The sequence below is a fragment of the Callorhinchus milii genome, unplaced genomic scaffold (genome assembly GCF_018977255.1).
Source record: "Callorhinchus milii isolate IMCB2004 unplaced genomic scaffold, IMCB_Cmil_1.0 Scaffold10, whole genome shotgun sequence".
Lineage (NCBI taxonomy): Eukaryota > Metazoa > Chordata > Chondrichthyes > Chimaeriformes > Callorhinchidae > Callorhinchus > Callorhinchus milii.
In genome coordinates this window covers 12877274-12899345 of record NW_024704751.1, presented here as the reverse complement: position 1 = coordinate 12899345, position 22072 = coordinate 12877274, and the positions used below count along the sequence as shown (strand labels likewise).

Here is a 22072-nt window from a genome sequence, read left to right as displayed (position 1 = left end):
AAACGGGGGGTGTTAGATAATAATGGTAGTGACTTTTGATATAGCGACTTATTATCACATCTCTTGGATGTCTCGAAAGCGCTTCAAAGAATATACTGGAAGCGGAGGATTGTTGAGAAGGGCATTATGGGGGGTGGGTGGGGGGTGGGGGGGAGATACCTTTGCAATGAGGTGGGTGGTCGGGTGGGTGGGTGGGGTGGTGCTGGGGTTGGCTGTTGTGTCAGGTTCTGGGAGGTGCGGCCCGCGGGCCGCCAGTTGACCGAGTGTGAGAGAGAGAGGTGCGAACTGAACTGAACTGTGCGCGGCGACGTCACCGAGGCCCCGCCCCCTCCCCCGTGACAGCCGGAAGCGGGCGCGGCGGCACGTGACCCCCGGCCGGAAGTGTCGGTGTGTGAAGGAGGAAGAAAGAGAGAGAGAGAGAGGGAAGGAGAAAGGAAGGAAGGAAGAAAGGAGAGGAGAGGCCGCTGGGCTGTCACGGGAAGGTAAAGGGCTATTGGCGGTTGTTACCGGGACCCCCCCCCCCCCCCGAGCCCGGGGCTGGTGTCATGGCGGCGGCGCTGCTGCTGTTGCTGTTGCTCGGCTCCGGGCCCTTTGTGTGTCCCGACTCTCCCTCCTCCCCCCGGCGGCCACCTTAACGCCTGTCAATCAAGTGGCCGCTCACCTTCCCGGGCGGCGCCCAGAATCCCTCCACTGAAATAACTGGAGAGGTGGAGAGGAGGTGGAGAGGGGGAGAGGGAGATGAAGGGGGAGGGGGGAGAGAGGGAGAGAGAGATGGAGAGGGAGAGAGAGATGGAGAGGGAGAGAGAGAGATGAAGGGGGGGGGGGGGGGAGAGAGAGATGGAGAGGGAGAGAGAGAAATGGAGAGGGAGAGAGATGGAGAGGGGGAGACAGAGGGAGATGGAGAGGGGGAGAGAGAGGGAGATAGAGAGATGGAGAGGGGGAGACAGAGGGAGATAGAGAGATGGAGAGGGGGACAGAGAAATGGAGAGGGAGAGAGATGCAGAGGGGGACAGAGAAATGGAGAGGGAGAGAGATGGAGAGGGGGAGAGAAAGGGAGAGAGAGAGAGACAGGTGGAGATAGACAGAGAGGTGGAGAAGGGGGAGAGAGAGAGAGATAGACAGATGGAGAGGGGGAGAGAGAGATGGAGGGGGTGGGGGAGAGAGAGAGAGAGACAGGTGGAGATAGACAGAGAGGTGGAGAGGGGGGTACAGAGAGAGATAGACAGATGGAGAGGGAGAGAGAGATGGGGAGAGGGAGATAATAACAACAATAATCTTTGCATTTGATACAGCACCTTATCATGTCTTCGAGACGTATCAAAGTGCTTCTGGCAATATACTGTAAAGCGAATTGACTCTGTGTTTTGTGGGCGAAATACAGAGAAGAGATAGACAGATCGGTGGGTACACGGTTGGATAATTTGGTCGCTCAATGCACGACTGTTTGTGGGGACGTCGCTGTGCGCCATTGGCTGCCGCGTTTCGCCCACAAATATGCACAGTCACTACATTTTACAGTCTATCCTGTGAAGCGCTTTGCGGCGTCTCAGCAACGAGACAAGGCGCTGTATCAAATGCAGGTTGTTGCTGCTGCTGTTGATGGTGACGATGGTAGTGCTCAGTGTCTGCTGTATTTATTTGTTGAAGCAAAACTGTGTATGTTGTGGGCGAAACGCAGCAGACAATTGCGCAGTGGCCCACAAACAGTCGTGGAGTGAGTAACCAAATTATTTATTTGCTCGTGAAGGGATTATTACCCGCGGAAAAGCGATCCGCCCAGTTTTGCTGCTAATGTAGCAGGAATCCTCAGGAGCAGTACTGTTGTGATAAAAGGACTGCTCGTTTTGTAGTCTGTAATCGGATCAATTATCTCTGCATAATGTATGAAGAGTGTCTGTGAAACAGGGGTGTGCTTTTGCATTTATAATGAATGGCATTGGCGGAGTGATTGTCATCCGACGATTCTGCACGAGGGCTGCCAACGTTTCATCTCGAGCTTAGAATTTTTATGCAAGGAAGAAGACTTCGTGTCAGCCCGGTTGCAGTTGGTATCGCTCTTACCTCGGAGTCAGAAGGTCGTGGGGCTCAAACTCCACTTGGGAACTTGGAACTCGCGTAGTCTAAACCAGTGGTGACCGCCAATCTTTTTCAACCAAATAAATTTTCTTGATTCAATGTTTTTGGACGAATGCTGTGGGTGCGTCTAAACTGACACTCCAGTTGAGTGCTTGGGGTGCACCGCATTGTTGGAGGCCCCGTCTTTTGGATGAGACGTGAAACCGAGGTCCGGTTTGCTTGTTTGGTGGACGTTCCATGGCAACGCTCGAAAAGGGACAAGCAGACAGAACATCAGTGGCCCTGGAAGTGGATGCAATAGTGTATTTATATTAGCAAAACTCTTCCGCTTTGCTTACCATTAATGTTTTAGTAAAGCAAATTTTATTTTCATTTGTGTGCATTTCCAGCAATACCTTACCTTATCTGTGAAGGTAGCTCACCTAGCAATCTGGATAAGGATAATATAGATCCCTGACTTTACACAGATGCTCTGAATCCAAAATAATGTGTGTGGTGGGAGGGGTATAAAGTCCAACAAAGTCCCCAGACCCTAAGACCATTAGCTGCTTCACATGTGGAAGATGGCATTCTGAGGATAATTTCCTTGCTGTTCCTAGTGTTCAGGCATTTGTTGACTTCTACTAAAAGATTTGAGTCTCCCCGCCAACGCCTTGCCTCCTCCCTTCCCGTCTTAGATCACACTTGTCGAGACCTTCTTCTTTGACCGTGCCTACAATCACCTCCACTCTCTCCCAGCTCGGCGTCAAGCTCTGCCGCAATTAAGCACTCCCAAAGTTGCTACCCTGCATGAAGGTCACCATATAAACTCGAGTTGTTGTTGGATGTCTGCACGCCTGCACCTTGTGGCTTCTGGATTCTGACATAAGCTCATTTGCTATGTCCTTGTGTTCAAAGTCCTCCTCGGGAAGAAGCTTGTGGAGGCACACAGTCCGATTAATCTGATCCAAATCCTGTTGGTGTTACAGATTCCACGCTCGCTCTATGTGACGTTGTATGTGTGGTAACAACATGTCGGTGCCGCTGCTCTCTGAGGCTGCGATTGTATCTGGGTCAGAACGGGAGACGGCAGCGGTAAGTAAACAAAATGTGCTCGTGGTGTTGCTTTTTCTATATCCATCTCCTGTCAAAACAAATTAAATCAAAGTAAATTTTAAAAACTACTACTAATAATAATAATAATTCGGTCACTCGGTCCACGACTGTTTGTGAGACACCGCTGGGCGCAATCGGCTGCCGCGCTTCGCCCACAAAGTACACAGTCACTACGCTTTGAGACGTCTCGAAGACGTGCTAAGGCGCTATATCTTATGCAAGGATTATTATCTGATTTGTGAAATAGGTTTCAAACTTACGAAAAGAGGAGTGGGGTTTCCAAGACTGTTCAGCCTCCCCTATGTGATGAAGTCATAAGCGTTCTGAGTCACTACCCACCTGAAGAGCGCTATATAACTGCATGTTGTTGTTGAAGTGTCCCCAGCCACTCCTCAAGCTTAGCAACTCTGAGCTCCAGCCTAAGCAGTCAGAGGCACTATCCATTTGTGACCATTCCTGCCACGTGAAGAATCCAGGAATATTGTTACTATTCTGTGTGCAGGTGTTTAGTCAGCGGTGGCGAGATTTCTAAATCCACTTTGTGAGAATTTGAAGATAATATTCTTATCCGTATTCATATTGTGATTAAATTTATATCTTGTTCTTGATAGCGGAAAATAGCTCGAAAGAAATATTATTTTTCCCCTCAGCCTTTTGCCTCAGTTGTTAGTGTGATGTAATTTTATACGGTAGTTGTGATTTTGTTGTGTTTTACAGGTTATTTTCCTGCATGGGCTTGGAGACACTGGGTAAGTTAACTTACGCTCATTTCATGAAAACTGCTTGAGCAAAATTCGTCATTTAATTGAACCGAAATCCGTCAAAAGCGAAAATCCGAAGAAAGGAATGTAGAGGCAGCATCTTTGGAGAGAGGAAAGTGAGTTAACGTTTCAGGTCGATGACCTTTCAGCAGGACTGGGGGTTGTTGGAAGGGAGCAGATTATAAAGACAAACAGAGAAGCAGAGCGGTGGGGGAGAGAAAGACAAAGGAATTAATTAGGTGGAGGAGATAAGATGATGAGGTCAGAGGTTTTGATAGCGCGAGACAGAGGTGTTGGTGTGGTTTTGTCAGACATAGAATATGTTGATGCAGAGAGGATAACTGGAGGATGTGGTTGAATATTTCTGTGTGTAGATTCAGTGCAGATTGGTTTAGAATAGGAGTTGGTTTGCACGGGCACCTTATCTTTGCATTAGGATGTGAGCTAAACAAGCTGTGAAATCTTACCTTTTCAGTCGTGGCTGGGCGGAAACAATGTCATCTATTCGACTTCCCTATGTGAAGTACATCTGCCCTCACGCGTAAGTACTGTGTAGTTTTTACCATTTTATGTAAAATTTGGTGTTTTAGCCTGGCTTCACAAGAGGATTAACTTAAAGAGACTCAACACTGGTGGCACAACAAAGATACAATCTGGAAAATACAAACAATTCAAATGCGTCTGATGTTTGTATTCAGATGACATGTTACATTTCAGTCTCCAAATCAGGTGAATTTCTTGTGCATGTTGTTGCAGGGATTGTATCTTTTAAACTTAGTTTTGCAAATATCAGAAATAAAAAGAGCGCTCAGAACATTAAGCAATGTGACTGGAGTCGGAAACAGTAGTTACAATCGGGTAACCAGTCAAAGGCTGAAATTCTATCAGCTGTTTGATAGAATTTGTGTGATATTATAATAGGGAAAATTGGCCTAATCTGGTCCTGGGGTGTAATGATCAAAACCGGAAACTGGTTAGGCCCAAACCAACATGATTTAGACCAAAAAAATCCCGACATTTTAGAAAATTAATAGCTCATTTTACTTCTTCAGGCCGAGCATTCGTGTGGAACTGAACAGAGGACTTATCATGCCATCCTGGTAAGTCTTCAAGATTCAGATTGTTTTTTTCTACCCCATTATAGTCCGTGACTCGTATTGTGGTGAAATTCCACAGGAGCTGTGCGTGAGAGCCCTTTTGGTGCCTGTTTTTTCCTGTGTGAGCCTAAAGATTCAGCAAACAGCACCAGACCACGGGGAACTTCTTTTGTGATGCTTTCAAGTTCAGGACAGGGGAAGTGACATTGGCAATGCTTCCTTCCTGCACCTGGCTTCCGTAGTGAAGTCAGTGACGACCTAACAACTCAGAAGTTTGCCATCTTTAGCGCAGGAAGCGAGTTAGTCAGTGTCACAGGCCAGGTTTCAGGCCCACAGTGTAAGTGAGGAACACTGTTACTGTGGGGTTCCCCTGTCATTGAATTTGGCTTGAACCAAATTCTTATTTTCCCTCCTTCCCACCCTCATGCAGAAAGCAATTTCCTTCTAACTAAAGTTTGATGTCAGTGTTCAGGTATTTTATTTATAACCATGTGGCATTATTGAAAGTGTGCCCTGTCAATGATCCCTCATGTTCTTTAGGTTTAACCTGATGGGTTTAACCCCGGATGCCAAAGAGGATGACCCTGGTATAAAGAGAGCATCAGAAAGCAGTAAGTCTTTGCTACACACTCTTCTCTGTACGTGACAAGGTTTCTTTAGGACCACTCTGTATTGATTAGCTAAACACTTGTAAGCTGTGTATCTTCTCAATTTGCATGGCTTCATGGATGTTTGTGGGACATTGTTGCCTGCCTTGTTCACACATAAATGCACACAATGACTGCACTTGACAGTAAAATCTGGTGAAGCGCTTTGAGACGTCTTGATGACGTGGTAAAGCACTGTATCAAATATAAGCATTATTATAAAAGTGTAAATATAGTGGACACTGTGAACAAAAGGGATGGGAATGAAACATGTCACTAAACTAACAACTTTGTTATTTTCAAAGTTAAAGCAGTTATTGAACATGAAATCAAAAATGGAATTCCTTCACATAGGATCATTCTAGGAGGATTTTCACAGGTAATTCCTTTGGTGATTTCTGTTCTCCTTTGAGTGACTTTTGTTTCATGGTCTGAATGGTTATCAATAAGAATAATCAATCTGTCTTCATTGTTCTACAGGGAGGTGCGTTATCTCTCTACACTGCTCTGACTTCTCATCACAAGCTGGGAGGTGTTATAGCCCTCAGCTGCTGGCTCCCTCTTCATAAAACCTTCCCTCAGGTACCGTAACACTTCTGCCGGGCAGCACAAAGGTGTTTTTCTGAACTCACAGAGTCATATTTTGCTAAGCTGTTAACTTACCTGTGAAAGTAAGTCTGTCCATTTGAATTGATTTATTTTATTCAAACAAAATCTTTTGTTTCTATACCTCCCTTTTCCATCTTCCCCTCTTGCCGAATCATTGCTGTTTCAATATGGTAATCACTCAAGTCTTGATATTCAAACAATTTAAACAAAAATTCCTTCTAACTTTCCAAAATAGGAACTCAATAAATTATGATTTTTTTTATAATGTCCCATTTCATAGCCAATCCCCAAAATAGAAATTTACATTTATACCTTCCACGTCTCACCGCACTTAGTTCCTAAATTCTTCTCTTATAAAATGTAACTTTTTTTAAAACAAAGCTTTCAAATAATGTAACTTTTCCCCTGATTTAGGCAGCAAATATCAGTGGTAACAAGGACGTCAGCTTCCTGATGTGCCATGGTGACAGAGATCCCCTGGTGCCGATGGAGTTTGGTATGATGACAGCAGAGAAACTGAAAACTATTATCAATCCTGCAAGAGTTAATTTCAAGACATATCAAGGGATGCAGCACAGTTCCTGTTCCTCGGTCAGTGATCTGCGTTGCTTCTATTCATTTATAGTTGACTTAATCCAACCTAGTCTGCTCCCGGTAGCATTTCGTCAAGAAGTTTACAATGGTGTACATGCTATAAGTGAAGGAAAGACTTTAATCAGTTCCTGTAAATGGGTGGATTCATTAAAGGTGATGTGTTGTGAATTTGAGGTGTGTTCTTTAGACTAGATTGGTGCATTAGCTGGTTGGTGATTATAATAACTTAATGGATGGACAATACATCCAAAGCGTTTAATACTACTTGCTGGGCACGTGAGCTTGGGGGGGAGGCCAAGGGGCATAGGGAGGGTATAGTTGACTGAAAGCACAGACAAAGAGGTAGGCCTTGACTGAGATGAGGGAGGAGCGAGCGAGTCGGAAAGACACCAGGATGTAATGTGAGAGAGTGTGGGGCAGAAAAGCCAACAAGTACTGTATATACCTTCTAAAGGCACCATTTTAATAGTAATATTTCTCACAAACAGGAATTGATGGCTGTGAAAGAATTCATTGAGAGTCAACTCCCACCGGTCTGACTCAAGAGAGCAGCGCATCTCTGAGACCCTGTGTTCAACTCTCAACTGAAACCAAGCCATGTGCAAACAACCTCAGCTCTTTTATGGACCATTTTATTTGTAATAGTTTTTTTAAATAGAGTTCTGTGAGTACTGTAGGATGGACGTATTCGGGACTTCTTATACAGGCATACTCCGAAGTCCCTTCAGAAGGTCGTGTCTTGTTATCAGTATGCTAATGGCTGCTTTTGAGGCCAAGCGCCTATTGGAACTTTAGATCTTTCTTGCTCAATGAGTATGTATCCATGCCCTTGTAGACTCCAAGCACAGCTTCTATTTCACCTCTTCAGCGATAGTACAGCAGTCGATAAAATATTCCTGCAGCAAAATTAAGCATTTGCAGATTTCTGCAGGGCTCCAAAACAAACCTTACTAAAAATGTGTCTAAGTCACACATGTATTCAATCTCTGAGGATTACGGAGCTGTGTTTGAGTCTCTGGGATGTTGTTGGATCGATGCTGCAAATTGATGGAGGTCAAATGAATGTCATAATTTTAATAACCAGTGAGTAAAGTGGCCAGCGTTGCTTTTCTGATTGCAAATGGCTTTTGCTCAATCAACAGTTCCGACACAGACTGGCCTGTTGAGAACCTGGCCACGTTGGCAATAAATAATTGTCGAGTCGGCAAACCTCATTTATGAATCATGGGATCGGTGTTTCGAGTGCAGATATAGTCTCTTGACGGATGTAGTTATATTGTTGATCAAATCGTTTTTTTTTAACTTATTTGTTCGTTTTCTTCTCTGTGACTTACTGAATTGAAAACGGTTAAAGTACTTTTCACCAAATTCTGACCAAATTCATGGGGACTTGAGTGTATGTCTGGAGTTGCTGAGATGCATATAGTGGGGAGAATTGGGCAGCTTTGATTTAATGTACAGCAATGACTCGATAATCTAACACACGTTATTAAAACGGGACATGTCACTGGAATTTGATGAGGTTGCAATAAACCCAGCAAAGTATCCAGCTTTGAACTCTCAACTCCACCAAACAGGGTTCTAGGTCATGCCTTCCACCTCTGTGATCTTCTTTCCAGTTCTTGCGAGGCGTTCAATTGTAAATCCTGGGACACTGGGTGCTTTTGTTTCTCAAGGAAGAGTAGAACATGACTGGTCTGTTCAGGGAAACCCACCTCCAATTTGGGATGAAGAACAGATGTGTTTTGGAAAAAGACTGGAGCTGTCAATAATAATAATAATCCTTGCATTTGATATAGCGCTTTTCACGTCGGGAGGACGTCCCAAAGTGCTTCACAGAACACACTATAAAGTGAATTGACTGTATATTTGTGGGCGAACGCGGCAGCCAATTGCGCACAGCAATGTCCCACAAACAGTCGCGGATTGAAAATGACCAATTTTATTATTGTTTTTGGTTTTGGAGGGATTATTATTAGGCTCTGTGTGGAGTAAGGAAACTTGCCCAAGGTTTCGCCCTCTGCCTGGAATTGAACTCAGGTCTCTCGCTTGCAAAGCGAGTGCTCTAACCACTGAGCTACAGGACTCCTAAACAGGACTTCAGTAAGGATCAGGAAAAGATGATGGTAGGAACTTCTTATCCACTGCTTTGAATAATAAGATTGATGTGTAGAAATAACTTAGTGGTAGGTTTATTTATTCGACTGGTTAAGGTTTGATCATTGATGGCCTGGCAGATTTCAGTTTGGTGCTATAGAATGAGAAGATCTGGCTTAGCACCTTGGGACATCCTCCCGACGTGAAAGGTGCTTTACAAATGTAATTTGTTGCTGTTAGCCCCCACAGTGATCCACACCGAGTGTCAGTTCTCTCAGGTGTATCACTGTAGAGAGATACAGTGTGAGGGCAGATGGCAGAAATGGTTAGCCTACTCCGCTGTGTGTTCCCCTGAAGCCTTTATCAGAATGGCATCTCTGGTGTCCTTGGAAAACATACAAAATGTCAAGCGACTGGCCGGAGGGTGGAAGGCAAACTAGATAGACCTTGGTCTTCTTCCGCCAGCAAATTCTTATGTTCTTATGCTGACTGCTGCCAGGCCCTGTGGGGGTGGGGAGGAGGAGGAGGAAAGGGAACAAATCACCTTGAGCAATGTGGCTGAGCAGCTCTTTTAATAGAGCATCAAGGTTAGAGGTGTGGATTAAGCTACTTGTACATCATTGTTGGCTGGGTTCAACTCCAGGAGAGAGGAGTATGTACCAAGGGTGTAGACTAGCACAGAGAGATGTAAATAGCTATTTAAACTTCAGCATTGTTTAGCACTCCAACATACTCTTCTTGTCAAGGAGGATCATTTGGGTTAATCACCGGTATTTATTAAAGTAAAGTAGGAGAGTTACGTGATGGTGTCTCCGTCACTGATGAATTGTAAATGACATTGGTACAAAATAATCTCATTTGTCTTTGTTGCTTCCTTACTTTATTTTTAACCCTAATTTATTTTAAGGCAACGGCTTTACCTTTAGCCACTGCTAAACTTGGAGATTATTAATCCAGTTTCCTCAGATACTATTGGGAGTTTATGCAAATACTTATAAATATGCAATTGTTTTCCTGACTCCCATATTGTTGTGATCTAAGTCAGTTGTGTATTTCAGTACTGCATGACTACAGTTATGAAAAGTGTCTGTCCATTTGATGACATTTATTGATATTAGTCGATTGGCAGATTGCTTTCTGGAGGTAATAATCCCTTCCCCAAAAAAAATAATAATTTGGTCACTCAATCCATGACTGTTTGTGGGACACTGCTGTGTGCAATTGGCTGCTCCATTTTGCCCGCAAAATATACAGTCAATTCACTTTACAGTATATTCTGTGAAGCGCTTTAAGACATCTCAACAATGGATAAGGTGCTCTATCAAATGAAGGGATTATTATTATTATTTATTGAAGGCAACATCTTTTGGGGAAAATTTTCCAGCAAAGCCCTGAGTTAGTTCAGAATAATATCCTGATATACCAATTCTGACAACATTTTTATGGGTTTTTCTACAGGTATTGAGCAATATTGTACATTGTGATAGTTTTCGACATATTTGTCATTAATATTATTATAGAAATCCTCCTGAGTATAAGCAATTCTATTTAAAAATTTAGTCAAATTGCACAAATTGACATGGGTTCGATTGACAAATCATCGCTGTATCTCCGCCTCGCTTGTTGCATATCCCCTATTCAGTTTAAAAAATATGTTGTGAAACCATCATAATGTAAAGTAATATCGGGGAATGTTGGGAAAATGAAACCAATTAAATGAATGACCTTTGTCACTGTGGTTGTCTTCCATTAATTCTCATCGAATTCCAGAAAGAACGATTTCATTTCTTTTTAATATCACAACAATTTTTCTTTTGTGACTGTGGATCTTCTTCGGTGCAGCTGTTGAAATGACCCATGACGTCAATCCTGTTTATCCTTCCTGACCCTAACCGTGCTGTTGATTATAGCTGTGACCTCTGTATCTTTAGTCAGACAGAGCACCTGTCACTGTGCTGGAGCATCCCCAATGGCTGAATTGGCCTTGGTGTCAGCGATATTCTAAGTGCTCTGAGACGCTACCTTGCATGGAGGGCGTTATATAAGTGTAAGCTGCTGTTGATATAGATAGCTGTGTCTAACTTTATAGCTTTATCTTTACTACAGGGGAAAGTACAGAGACCAGCTAAAGAACTGCAAACCACTGAATATGCACATGTTCTGATTATTGTGGAATCTATCACAATATTCACAGGCTGGTTCCTACAGCACCACATTTTAGCCACTGTTAAACTTGGGAGATTATTAATCCAGTTGGCTAGAAAATATTGGGAGTTTTTTATGCAAATACTTATATGCAATTGTTTTCCTGACTTTCATATTGTGATCTGAGTATTTCAGTGCGCTGCAATTGACTAGTTATGCAAAGCGTCCATTTGATGACATTTATTGTTGTTAGTCAATTGGCAGATCGCTGTCTGCTTGATGTTTGATGGAGCGGTTCTGTTGTGTAAATGTCCCGTCGGCCGGGTTTCTGTTATAATGATGTTGTCTTTCTCTGTCCCCTTCTGATGTAAACATTTAGAGATGTGGTGTCCATTTTAATGTGAATCTTATATTTATTTTCCGTATGCGAAGTAAAACAAACTTCTATCTAATCCAACTGCTGATTAGCCAGAGGTTCTGAGCAGACGCGAGGCATTTTATTGCAGGGGTGGACGTAAGCAGGACATTCAGACACCTATGTCTGTCAAAACCACTGAGTCGTTGGTTGCAATGTCCTTGCCTGCCTGTTAGGGCAGAATGACCAAGGGAGAGAGAAGGGGATCGAGTTGTTTTTAACCTGAGGAGTAAATTCATTTTGTAAGAGCCAATAGATCATTTAGGTTTTCCTCGAGGCTATGAGTTTTACTTTGAAAAGTTGAGACACAAATCATAACCAAAACAGACATATCACATAGTTATTTTCACTTACGTTATCTTCTGGTTTAACTACAATCTGTGCCTGACAGTGAGGTGTTCAATGTACTTATAACAGTAAGATGTTGCCTAAAACAGCTAACTTAGGTTTTTTTTGCTGTTCTTCAGCTCAGAAATGTATTGATGCTGCATCCAACTCTTACCCTCCATTTATTGGAGATTTCTCCAGATATCCTGAATACATATTCAAGTTAATCTCGCATCAGATCAAGGCAAAACCTGGTTGGGTTTGGCTTTCTCACATTTTTTTTGATATACAATGTCAGCTGTGTGTTGAAGGATCTGCATTTCAGATACAAGAATAGAGATGCTGTGTGTACTTAATGGTAAATAATGATGATGGGTGGACAGCTGGGGCAGTAGTTAAATCTGCTTTCTGATTACTTCTTGATATTTATTTTTGCGCAGTGATATATGTGGTGGAAATAATAAGCCGGTGTATTTGAGTGGAATGTTTTTGGGTTTAACTACATTCATTCAGTGTCTGGCTGCGATGCAGGGCAATTACGTTACAGCTGATTTCCTAAACTGTCTGAGGGAGACTCCTATTTAGAGAATCCATTTTGTGTTCCTGCATAGCAAGCCCTTTGGAAAAAAAAGTAAAATGATGTCCGTCTGACGATATTCTGTTCCGTTTAATCTCCTGCAGCTGAATTTGATTTGTTTTAATTCAGCGTTTTAATTTTCTCATGATTTTCTATTTAATGCGAGACTGAATAAACGTGGCATCTATTGAATTCTGACAGAGGATCGCTTCAATACCGATAAAGGCATGGATTTTAGGTGTTGGTCCTAAGCTGTGCCTGGAGTTACATATCCCTGGTGTGATTTTCTTACCTTTAATCTAATTTATTTATTCCATGTTTTCTATTTTTAACCATCTCCTGACTTGTTAGCTCCTAAAAGGAGATTTTGTTCCCTGTACAATGTGGCTTTGCTCACAATAGCTATTATGGTAAAAGATACTTGAAATATTTCAATAGAATGGGTGTGAAAACTTGTTTAAATGCTGATCCTAGTGAGAAATAGGCTTATGCAACAGCTCAGTGGAATTCCACACCAGATTTTTTCAGCTTCCTCCAGTTACAGGGACAAAGAGTAGGAACAAAGCAATCACTGAAATAGTTTAGTCTGTACAATTGTAACATTTCAGCATATTTCTAATTTAGTCAATGGTCTCATGACAATCCTTTTAAAAAAATGTAACTTCCATTTTAATTTCAAGTTGGAGAATGATTTATTTAGTGCATTAAATGAAACGGTTCCTGGTTTGTTTTAGCTTTAATCTCACACTTGACCACTTTTGCTTCCTCCCTCAACCCCAAGCCATTCCCCCAGTAATGACCAGAAGGTACCTGTGAGAAAATGCAGAACGAAGCAGTTGTTATTTGGGTGGAGGGAAGATTTTTTTAAATTAACTCATTTTCCGGGGGTAACTGCTCTATCTTCCTTTCCTTTGTCAAGACTAGAAGCAAATAAAGACATTGTGCAGATACACTTAGTTGTATTTATTTCAAATGAATGACATTTTTCCTTTTTTTAAAAAAAGTTCAAACTACCACAACCCCACACCGTATTTGTGTAAAAGTGACTGATCAAACCTTATAGTGAAATATAAAAACATCATTGAATAATCAGAAACCACCCCCCAATCTGGATATCAGATGATGTGGTCTGACAGCCCAGGTAACCTCGCAATAACTAGTTAAACTGAGCTGCAAACAAAGTTATTGTATCCTGAAAATGCAAACTGATTGTAATCACTTTCTTGAAACCGACTAAACTGTTTTAATCACGATTAAACCTTTTCCCAACTGGACTGTTTTCAGATGAACAGACTGGATCCAGTAAATATTGGACTGATGCTGTTTTCCCATTGCTCCTCAATCAGATTTGAATTTGGTCCCAACACGCTTCAAGAGGAACTTTTTCTTTTACATTCTAAAAAGTACTTCCTGCTCCCAAATCTATTACGATTCCCTGAACGCTCCCTATCCCTGCTCTTATTACAATTTAATAAATGAATATTAATGTTCAAAAGTTTTTTTTAAAAAAAGAACAGTTCACAGATGAGGTATTAGGATGCCGCAGTCTTGCTGAAGCCTTGAGGATTTTGTGATTGCCAACACCATAAATCTTCACCTAAAGTAGAAAGAATGTTTTGAAAAATTACTTTGAGGCAGAAACTTACTCGGGACACGATAGGAAACGGGAGATATTCAGACCATCAAGTCCCTGCCCCTGGTTATTAATCTTTCAAACCTATACTTTTACATGTTGGGAGGCACTCCCAACAACTATGACCGCATGCAAAGGCAGATCGCATTAAATATAATAACAATAATCCTTGCATTTGATATGGCGCCTTATATTAAGATATCACAAAGCGCTTTATTCTAAAGTGGATGAACTGTGTGTTTTGTGGGCCAAACGCAGCAGCCAATTTACGCACAGGAGCGTCCACAAATGGCCATGCAGTGAGTGAGCATGCTTTATTTGGCCGGGGCACTGAGAGAAACTTAATTCTCTACTTGAATAGCGCGGTGGGATCTGAGCAGGCAGATGGGGCCTCGGTTTAACGTCTCATCTGAAGGACGGCACCTCTTAACAACCAACACACCCCCCACCACTGCATTGGAGAGTCAGCTTAGAGTTCCAAGTCCCAACTTGGACCTGGAACCCATAATATTCAAGCTCAACTGAGCCAGCCTGAGACTCGCGACTTTAAAAATAAAATACATTTTTCCACGATTCAACTATTGAATAAAATGTGAGCAGACGTGACACAAATGTAAATTATTTGAGTACTTACACATCTTATCAAGTCCATACTGTGCCTTCCAGCCAAGCTCCACCTCTGCATGAGCTGGGTTAGCGTAACAGGAAGCAATATCTCCTTCTCTCCTGGGAGCAATCTGGTATTTAATCTGCGCACAAAAAAAGGTTTTTACAACTCATTGGAGATGTCGTGTCGATTCTCAACCTGACCACAAGGTGACGCATTGACAGAAGCCGGTGATTCAACAGTGCTTAAGACACTCACCTCTCTTCCTGAAGCTTTCTCCATCGCTTTCACCATCTGCAGCACAGAATAGCCCGTCCCAGTGCCCAGATTATATACCTGTAGGGAAAGAGGAACAGGTCACCGTGAAGACGCATCGACTTAACGTCAGTTCTAAGGAACAGAAAATGAAATTGTTCCACTGTCGGAAACTTGAGAGCAAAGGAAGTAAATCGTCCACTGCGACAGGTGGGTAACAAACCTTGCAGCTGCATCTCTCTTTAAGTTTCTTCAACGCAGCAATGTGTCCCTTTGCAAGATCGACCACATGAATGTAATCCCGGACACCTTAAACGGGAGAGAACAAGTCCTTATAATGGTTTGCAATCAGGCAAATGACCACGCACACCCAAACCCAATCTTAATTTTGTGCGCAATCGGCTGCCGCGTTTCGCCCGCAAAACACGCAGTCACTCCCACTTTACAGCACTGTGAAGCACTTTGAGATGTTTTATTGATGTGATAAGGCGCTGTATCGAATGCAAGGACTATTATTATATTACCTGTCCCGTCACATGTCTGGTAATCATTCCCAAATACATTTAGGCTCTGCTGGCGTCCAATAGCAACCTGCGAGGAAGTGAAACCACACTGAGTGAAATCCAGATACTTTAACCTTCTGCTGCTTCTAAGTTAAGAGTTGACTATCACATCAGCCACCAACAGTCAGGATGTACACAGGAGACCCTGATCAAAGGAAAAAAGAAAACTCACCTGCGCGATGTATGGCAGCAAATTGTTAGGAATGCCCTGGGGATCTTCGCCGATTTTCCCTGATTTGTGGGCTCCGATGGGATTGAAGTATCGTAAGAGGACAGCATTCCAACCCTGAACAGAAAGCAGTCTGTTAATCCTTCCAGACATGTATCTGAATCTCTTGGGTTCAAACACTCGAGAGGTGGTCCTGGAAATAGGAACCAACTGTGGGAATGCAGTCCAAGCAAACACCCAAGTTGATGTAGCGCTCAAAACTTCTCATCCAATTTAAAACGAAAACATTAATAATAATTCTTGCATTTGATATCGAGCCTTATCACGTCAGAAGGATGTCTCGAAGCGCTCCATGAGATTTACTGCGAAATGAAATGGGTATTTGTAGGCAAACTCCTATGGGATTCAATTCCACTGGCATCGGGAGCTTTTGGGTAGCTCACACAAGTATCCCATTCTTGTGTGTAAGCCTGGCTCAGCTGGGAACACTCTCGCCTTGAAATCAAAACACTGTGGGTTCGAGTCTACTGTCAGGATTGCAAACGCACACTCAACAACAAAAACTTGCATTTATATAGCGCTCCTCACACCGGGTTAGAGTCCCGGGACACTACCTCACTCACTCAACAACCAGCAAGAAATCCAATCAATCGCTTGACCAGCTAAGCCATTGATCACTTGACGTGACTGTAGGATTAAGGGAAGGGCAACCGGCTGGACGCTGCTTCCCAGGCGCACTTCCTATCACAATAATACATCACCACAGGAACTGAAGCACAATCTGAAGTCAAGTGCATTATAGGGGTAGACTGTCAGGGGCCACATTCCAATCCACATCAGCAAACCCGCTGATAACAAGTGTTCTGCTGAACATCGAAACAGGTTATTTGCTTGGAACTTACCTTCTCTGCACTACACAGATCTTTGATTATTTCTTCGATGAAGTACTTTGTTTTCCCGTAGGGATTAGTGCAGCAACCTGCAGGATGGGCCTCGTCTATCGGCAGGTATTTGGGGTCGCCATATACGGTGGCGGAACTGCTGAACACAATGTCTTTGACATCATGTGCCTTCATGGTCTGTAAGCAAAAAAAGAATAAATCCGTTTGAAAATGGTGCGAATGGTCACCACCTCGAAGGTTAGACCAGTCACGTTTGTGGTCAGTGCTGTTCTGCACCTCATTGCTCAACAAGGATTTTCTTCAATACAATGGGCAGCAATTAGGATTATTTAGCTCCAGAATAAAAGTCACACACACACACGCACAACAGCAATATGCAGGATCAAACTGACCACGAGCAGAAATAACACTAAAAACTTAATGTAACATTTTTGAAAGAATTAATCACGAGAATATCTTTGGCATCCTGGTCGGCGATTTTATTTCAGGGATTTGGGGGCAGGACACGGGGAGAGAGAAACTCCCTTCGGAGTCTGTGGTGAAAACAAAACACATTCCATTCAACAGTCCGTTCATTCATTCAGAGTTTTTCTTGCAGTCGCTCAGTTATCCTCTGAAATAGTATAAAGGATAGTTACTCACTTACTGCATTGATGACAGATAATAAGAACAACAAGCAACATTGCCCCAAAGCTATTCTATGTGTCACCATTAATCTCCAACACTGACCTCTAACAGTTTAATGGTGCCGCTCAGGTTCACTTTGTAGTAGAGTAGAGGCTGCTGCACTGACTCTCCAACAGCCTTCAATCCCGCAAAATGGATCACAGCCGAGAAACTGTGCTGGGAAAGTAAGGAGCACATTCAATTATTGACATGAACTAAGTAACTGGCTGCCGCGTTTCGCCCACAAAATAACAGTCGCTCCACTTTGCGGTATATTCTGTGAAGCGCTTTGAGACGTCTCGATGACGCGATGAACCAAATGCAAGGATTATTATTATTATTATTATCTGCCTGCCTGCCAGCAATTTACAAGCATTAATTTGTTCCAGGCATTGAAGATACGCAGCATCTTACCTCTTTGAAGAGGGTCTGCAGAGCGCATTCATCCAGCAGATCGATTTGATGGAAGGCGATGTCGGTCCCCGTGATTTCCTGCACACGGCGAATACTTTCGGGCACTCCGTCAGCCCCTGGGATCAGAGACACAGAGGATCATTACATTTCTCACAGTGATTGCAATCGCAAACTATTCATTAGGGAAATGAGATCACTGAGGTCAGATAAAATAGCTGTTTTTTTTAATAGTTTACACAATCCCTGGAACTTCCAATTACAGGAAAAAAAATACCATTGGCTGCCTCATTTCACCCACAAAATCTACCGTCGATTCACTTTACAGTGTATTCTGTGAAGCGCTTTGAGACGTCTCGAAGACGTGATAAGGCACTGTATCAAATGCAAGCATATTATTATTATTAAGTTATTTTTCCAAACTTTCCTTTATTTTTCCACTTGGGATACTGAACAAGACACTTTAGTTGCTCCAGAGGCACACGTCCCTGATAGTCACTAGTAATTACTGGATGTTGCTCTACACTGCTGTAGAAGACTCAAAAGTACTGACATTTCCTAGTTAACACAGTTCTTAATCACTGTATTGCTAAAGCAGCCTCCCTCCCTTCCCCTCAGATAACAGTGCCACAAAGCCCAGTGAGGAAGAAAAGCAATACTAATATATATATATATGCACAGAAACAAATAATTGACAGATCAACTTCATCAGAAAATACAATAAATACTAAAGTTTTTGCTACCCTTAATTGCGTTGTGAAAGTTGTCGATCACAACAGGAATATATCCTGCTTCCACCAGCTCAATCACACAGTGGCTCCCGATGTAACCAGCGCCTCCCGTCACCAGGATCTTCTTTGCTGCCATTTCTCTGCAGGACTAGAAATCATAAAGGAAGTGAATTCACAACCAAAGCAAACATCAACTCCTTAGGTCAACAGCAAAAAGACGGTGACAGAAGCCAAAGCTCACATAAACCTGTGACACATACACAATCCATTGACAATTCATGTTTTCTCCCACAAAACATACAGTCAATTCGCTTTGCAGTATTTTCTCTGAAACTCTTGGAGGTGTCTCGAAGACCTGATAAGGCCCTATATCAAATGCAAGGATTTTTAATTCTCATTAAATTGAATAACTGTCATTATAAAATGACAAAAGATTATCCAGGAATCTAATCAAATTCTCTGCAAGTCTATGGAAGCAATAAGGAAATTGGGAGGCGAGCCTTTATTACAAGAAGCCTGGAACAGGAGACACTTCTCTTGTTACAATAATAATAATAATCCTTGCATTTGATATAGCGCCTTATCACGTCTTCTGTCAAATACAAGAGATAATTAAAACAGAGATTGATGGACACTTGGGCAATAGAGGTATGAAAAGGCAGCGTAATCGGGTGGACATTGGAGTTTGACGTTTAGCCAACGTGTGGAATGTGTCTCCTCTAGTTTCCACTATGTTCCATTCCCTTCCCAGACACAAACTCTTAAGTTTGTCTCTTTAAACTGGCTGCAAATGTTCCGCGAGTGCCCAGTAAGCACAATAAGAGCTCAGTTTGAATTCCCTGAAATTTGCCAAGAGCTGAAATTGCCCGGGAACCGCCGGGCCGCGCGGACACAGTGCCATTGGCTGTGGGATGAATGGGTGCTTTGTCTGTGCGTGAGTGAGTGAGTGTGTGTGGGTGTGTGTGTGGGGGGGGGGGGGTTGGGGAAGAGAGTGGATGTTGGGGTGGGGGAATATGGGGCAACAGTATATTTATGGGGGGAGTGTGTGTGGGGGGGATGTGGGAAGAGAATGTGTGTGGTGGTGGGGGGGAAAGAGTGTGTGGCTGTGTGTGTGTGTGTGTGGAGAGGGAGGACTGTGTGTGTGGGCGAGAATGTGTATATGTGGGTGGAGGGAGTGTGTGAGTGGGGGGGGGGGGGGGGGGGGAGTATGTATGTGTGGGGGGGAGTATGTGTGTGTGGGGGGAGTATGTGTGTGTGTGGGGGGGGGGAGTATGTGTGTGGGGGGAGTATGTGTGTGTGTGGGGGGGGGAGTATGTGTGTGTGGGGGGAGTATGTGTGGGGGGGGGGAGTATGTGTGTGGGGGGGGAGTATGTGTGTGGGGGGGAGTATGTGTGGGGGGGGGGGAGTATGTGTGGGGGGGGGAGTATGTGTGGGGGGGGGGGAGTATGTGTGGGGGGGGGAGAGTATGTGTGGGGGGGGGTATGTGTGTGTGGGGGGGAGTATGTGTGTGGGGGGGAGTATGTGTGTGTGGGGGGGGGGGGGGAGTATGTGTGGGGGGTGGGGTGTGTATGGGAGGGGAGCCTCCAGGAAGTGACTGTCACACACACCCACACCTGCACCGCGACGTGGCACCGGATCCGGACTGAATCTACACAGAGACCGGTTTGAAAACATGGGAGACGCAGAGGGGGGAGAGATGTGTGTGGGTGGGGGGGGATTCCCCGGGGGGGGGGAGGAGGGGGAGAGAGAGAGGGGGAAATCCCTCGGGGGGAGGCGAGGACTCCTCAATCACTCTGGACCCGCCTCAAGAGCAAAGCACCTGAAGCTGCAGGTAACCCCCTCCCAGCGCTCACCTGGTGCCAGGTAACCTTCACCCCCACAGCCCCCACCCCACACCCCACAGCCCCCACCCCACACACACACCCACCCACACAGCCCCCACACACCCACCCACAGCCCCCACCCCACACACACCTCCCCCCCACCACAGCCCCCACACAGCCCCCACCCCACACACACCACAGCCCCCACCCCACACACACCACAGCCCCACCCCACACACCCACCCACAGCCCCACCCCACACACACCTCCCCCCCACCCACAGCCCCTACACCCCCCACCCACAACCCCCACCCACCCACCCAGAGCCCCCACCCCACCGGGAAAGTAAGTGGTACAGAAGCCCTCACAGTCACTCACCTTCTCTCTGTGTCTGTGTCGCGGCGACAATGTATCCAATCGCCAGTGTATCCAGTCCGAGCCCCACTGACGCATGCGCCCTCCCGCCCCTCAGCCGTGCTCGCACTGCGCATGCTCCAACTCCAACTCCCCCCCCCCACACACACACCTCTCCCTCTCTCGCTGTTTCACTACGTGGCCACAGGCGGCGCTGTGGGACCTCTCTCTCTGTGTGTGCCATTGGGAGCCCCCAATCCAATCCCCTTTGCAAACAGTAATAATTAATACTACTACTACTAATAATAATAATATTAGTGCATTTGATATAGCGCTCCTCACGCCGCCTCCTCAACGTCTCAAAGCGCTTCGAGTGAAGCGACCGGATATGTCGTGGGCGAAACGCGGCAGCCGATTGCGTGGCTCGAAGCGACCGAGTTATTAATTGGGTTTTTTTTTCCTTCTCTTGAGGGATTGTTAAACCTCACGTATAAGTCTATCAGTTGGGAACCGTGCGTCAAACGTGACTCATGCGAAGTACGAGTCGTATCAATTTTTTTTAAAAAGAATTATAACTTGGTCACTCGATCCACGGCTGTTTGTTGGACGCTGCCGGGCGCAATTGGCTGCCGCGTTTCGCCCACAAAAATAGTCACTACACTTTACATTCTGTGCATTGAGGTGTCTCGAAGACTTGCACCACACACGCACGCACACAAAGGGTCAACACTAAAGATGCACTGACTCGGTCATCATTACTGCAAATTTAATCATGTAATAATCTGTAGTTGATTATGAGGAAACTACGTACAGATATATACATTAACACCGTGGTACATTAATAGATACTTTATTACATTGTTAAATATTTGCTCATGTTCCCTTAAAATAAAGATTTACCCATTTGAGTTCAAAATGTTTTTCATTTCTCTCCTCCTCCTCCTTCCCCCCCCATTTCTCTTTTTAAAATACAGGAGTTGTGCCTGTCCACATTTGCTTGGTTGGTTCACCAGGACAGTGTTTATTCATTCCCCACCCAATACAGTACATTTGTCAATCGGCAGCATTGCTCGTGTCAAAACTGTTTTGACTCAAACGGAAATCTTTTTGAGTTATCCGTTTCGGATGCACACGCAATGTGCTCTGCTTTGTGGCTCTTGTCTGTGATGGGGCCTGAACATGAACCATCCACCAGGTACGTATCTGCAAAGAAATTTCCACGACCCACTGCCTGAAAGAACATCACCTTAGTAATAAGCCCAACAAGAAAGAGCAAGTTCAGGCACAGTTTATTGTACGGTTGCTCCATTCTCAACGGACTTTGATTAACCCAGCACGAGCGAGTTAGGGCAGTTTTTCCCGACAGGTGAAGAAAACCGAAGGTTGCGCTGCTGGCGAGATATTTAGTTTCTCTACCGCGGGTCTGTGTTTCCCAGCAGAATCTCAAAATATTTAAAATTCTCAAATGCTAGTTGAATATTGAGCATAATTTCAGATCTGAAACATTTCTTACTCTGC

At 44.2% G+C, this 22072-nt stretch overlaps 2 protein-coding genes across 2 annotated transcripts; one reads left to right on the top strand and one right to left on the bottom strand.

Moving 5' to 3' along the window:
- Positions 1 to 201: 201 nt before the first annotated feature.
- lypla2 (lysophospholipase 2) lies at positions 202 to 8687 on the top strand. The gene is made up of 10 exons (XM_042338463.1): positions 202 to 482; positions 3045 to 3150; positions 3889 to 3920; positions 4408 to 4473; positions 4985 to 5032; positions 5570 to 5640; positions 5982 to 6055; positions 6157 to 6258; positions 6700 to 6876; positions 7368 to 8687. The coding sequence occupies exons 2-10, from the start codon at positions 3073 to 3075 to the stop codon at positions 7416 to 7418; spliced, it is 699 nt and encodes a 232-aa protein (XP_042194397.1). The 5' UTR covers positions 202 to 482; positions 3045 to 3072; the 3' UTR covers positions 7419 to 8687.
- A 3386-nt stretch (positions 8688 to 12073) lies between these two features.
- gale (UDP-galactose-4-epimerase) lies at positions 12074 to 20669 on the bottom strand. Its single transcript, XM_007908759.2, has 11 exons — positions 20579 to 20669; positions 18390 to 18525; positions 17650 to 17765; positions 17299 to 17412; positions 16570 to 16746; positions 15671 to 15784; positions 15460 to 15526; positions 15159 to 15244; positions 14939 to 15016; positions 14708 to 14822; positions 12074 to 14037 (listed from the first exon to the last, which is right to left on the bottom strand). Exons 1-11 carry the CDS (start codon positions 20651 to 20653, stop codon positions 13973 to 13975), a joined length of 1143 nt encoding a protein of 380 aa, XP_007906950.1. The 5' UTR covers positions 20654 to 20669; the 3' UTR covers positions 12074 to 13972.
- Between the last annotated feature and the right edge of the window lie 1403 nt (positions 20670 to 22072).

What these genes read in the sequence shown, in the direction of transcription:
- lypla2 (XM_042338463.1), top strand. Translation starts at nt 3,073, where the DNA reads ATGTGTGGTAACAACATGTCGGTGCCGCTGCTCTCTGAGGCTGCGATT. An exon ending in CATGGGCTTGGAGACACTGG is followed by an intron (nt 3,921 to 4,407) that starts GTAAGTTAACTT and finishes TTACCTTTTCAG; the next exon opens with TCGTGGCTGGGCGGAAACAA. An exon ending in TTCTAGGAGGATTTTCACAG is followed by an intron (nt 6,056 to 6,156) that starts GTAATTCCTTTG and finishes ATTGTTCTACAG; the next exon opens with GGAGGTGCGTTATCTCTCTA.
- gale (XM_007908759.2), bottom strand. Translation starts at nt 20,653, where the DNA reads ATGCGTCAGTGGGGCTCGGACTGGATACACTGGCGATTGGATACATTG. An exon ending in CTTTCACAACGCAATTAAGG is followed by an intron (nt 17,766 to 18,389) that starts GTAGCAAAAACT and finishes CTCTGATCCCAG; the next exon opens with GGGCTGACGGAGTGCCCGAA. An exon ending in CCAGACATGTGACGGGACAG is followed by an intron (nt 15,245 to 15,459) that starts GTAATATAATAA and finishes CTCCCGTTTAAG; the next exon opens with GTGTCCGGGATTACATTCAT.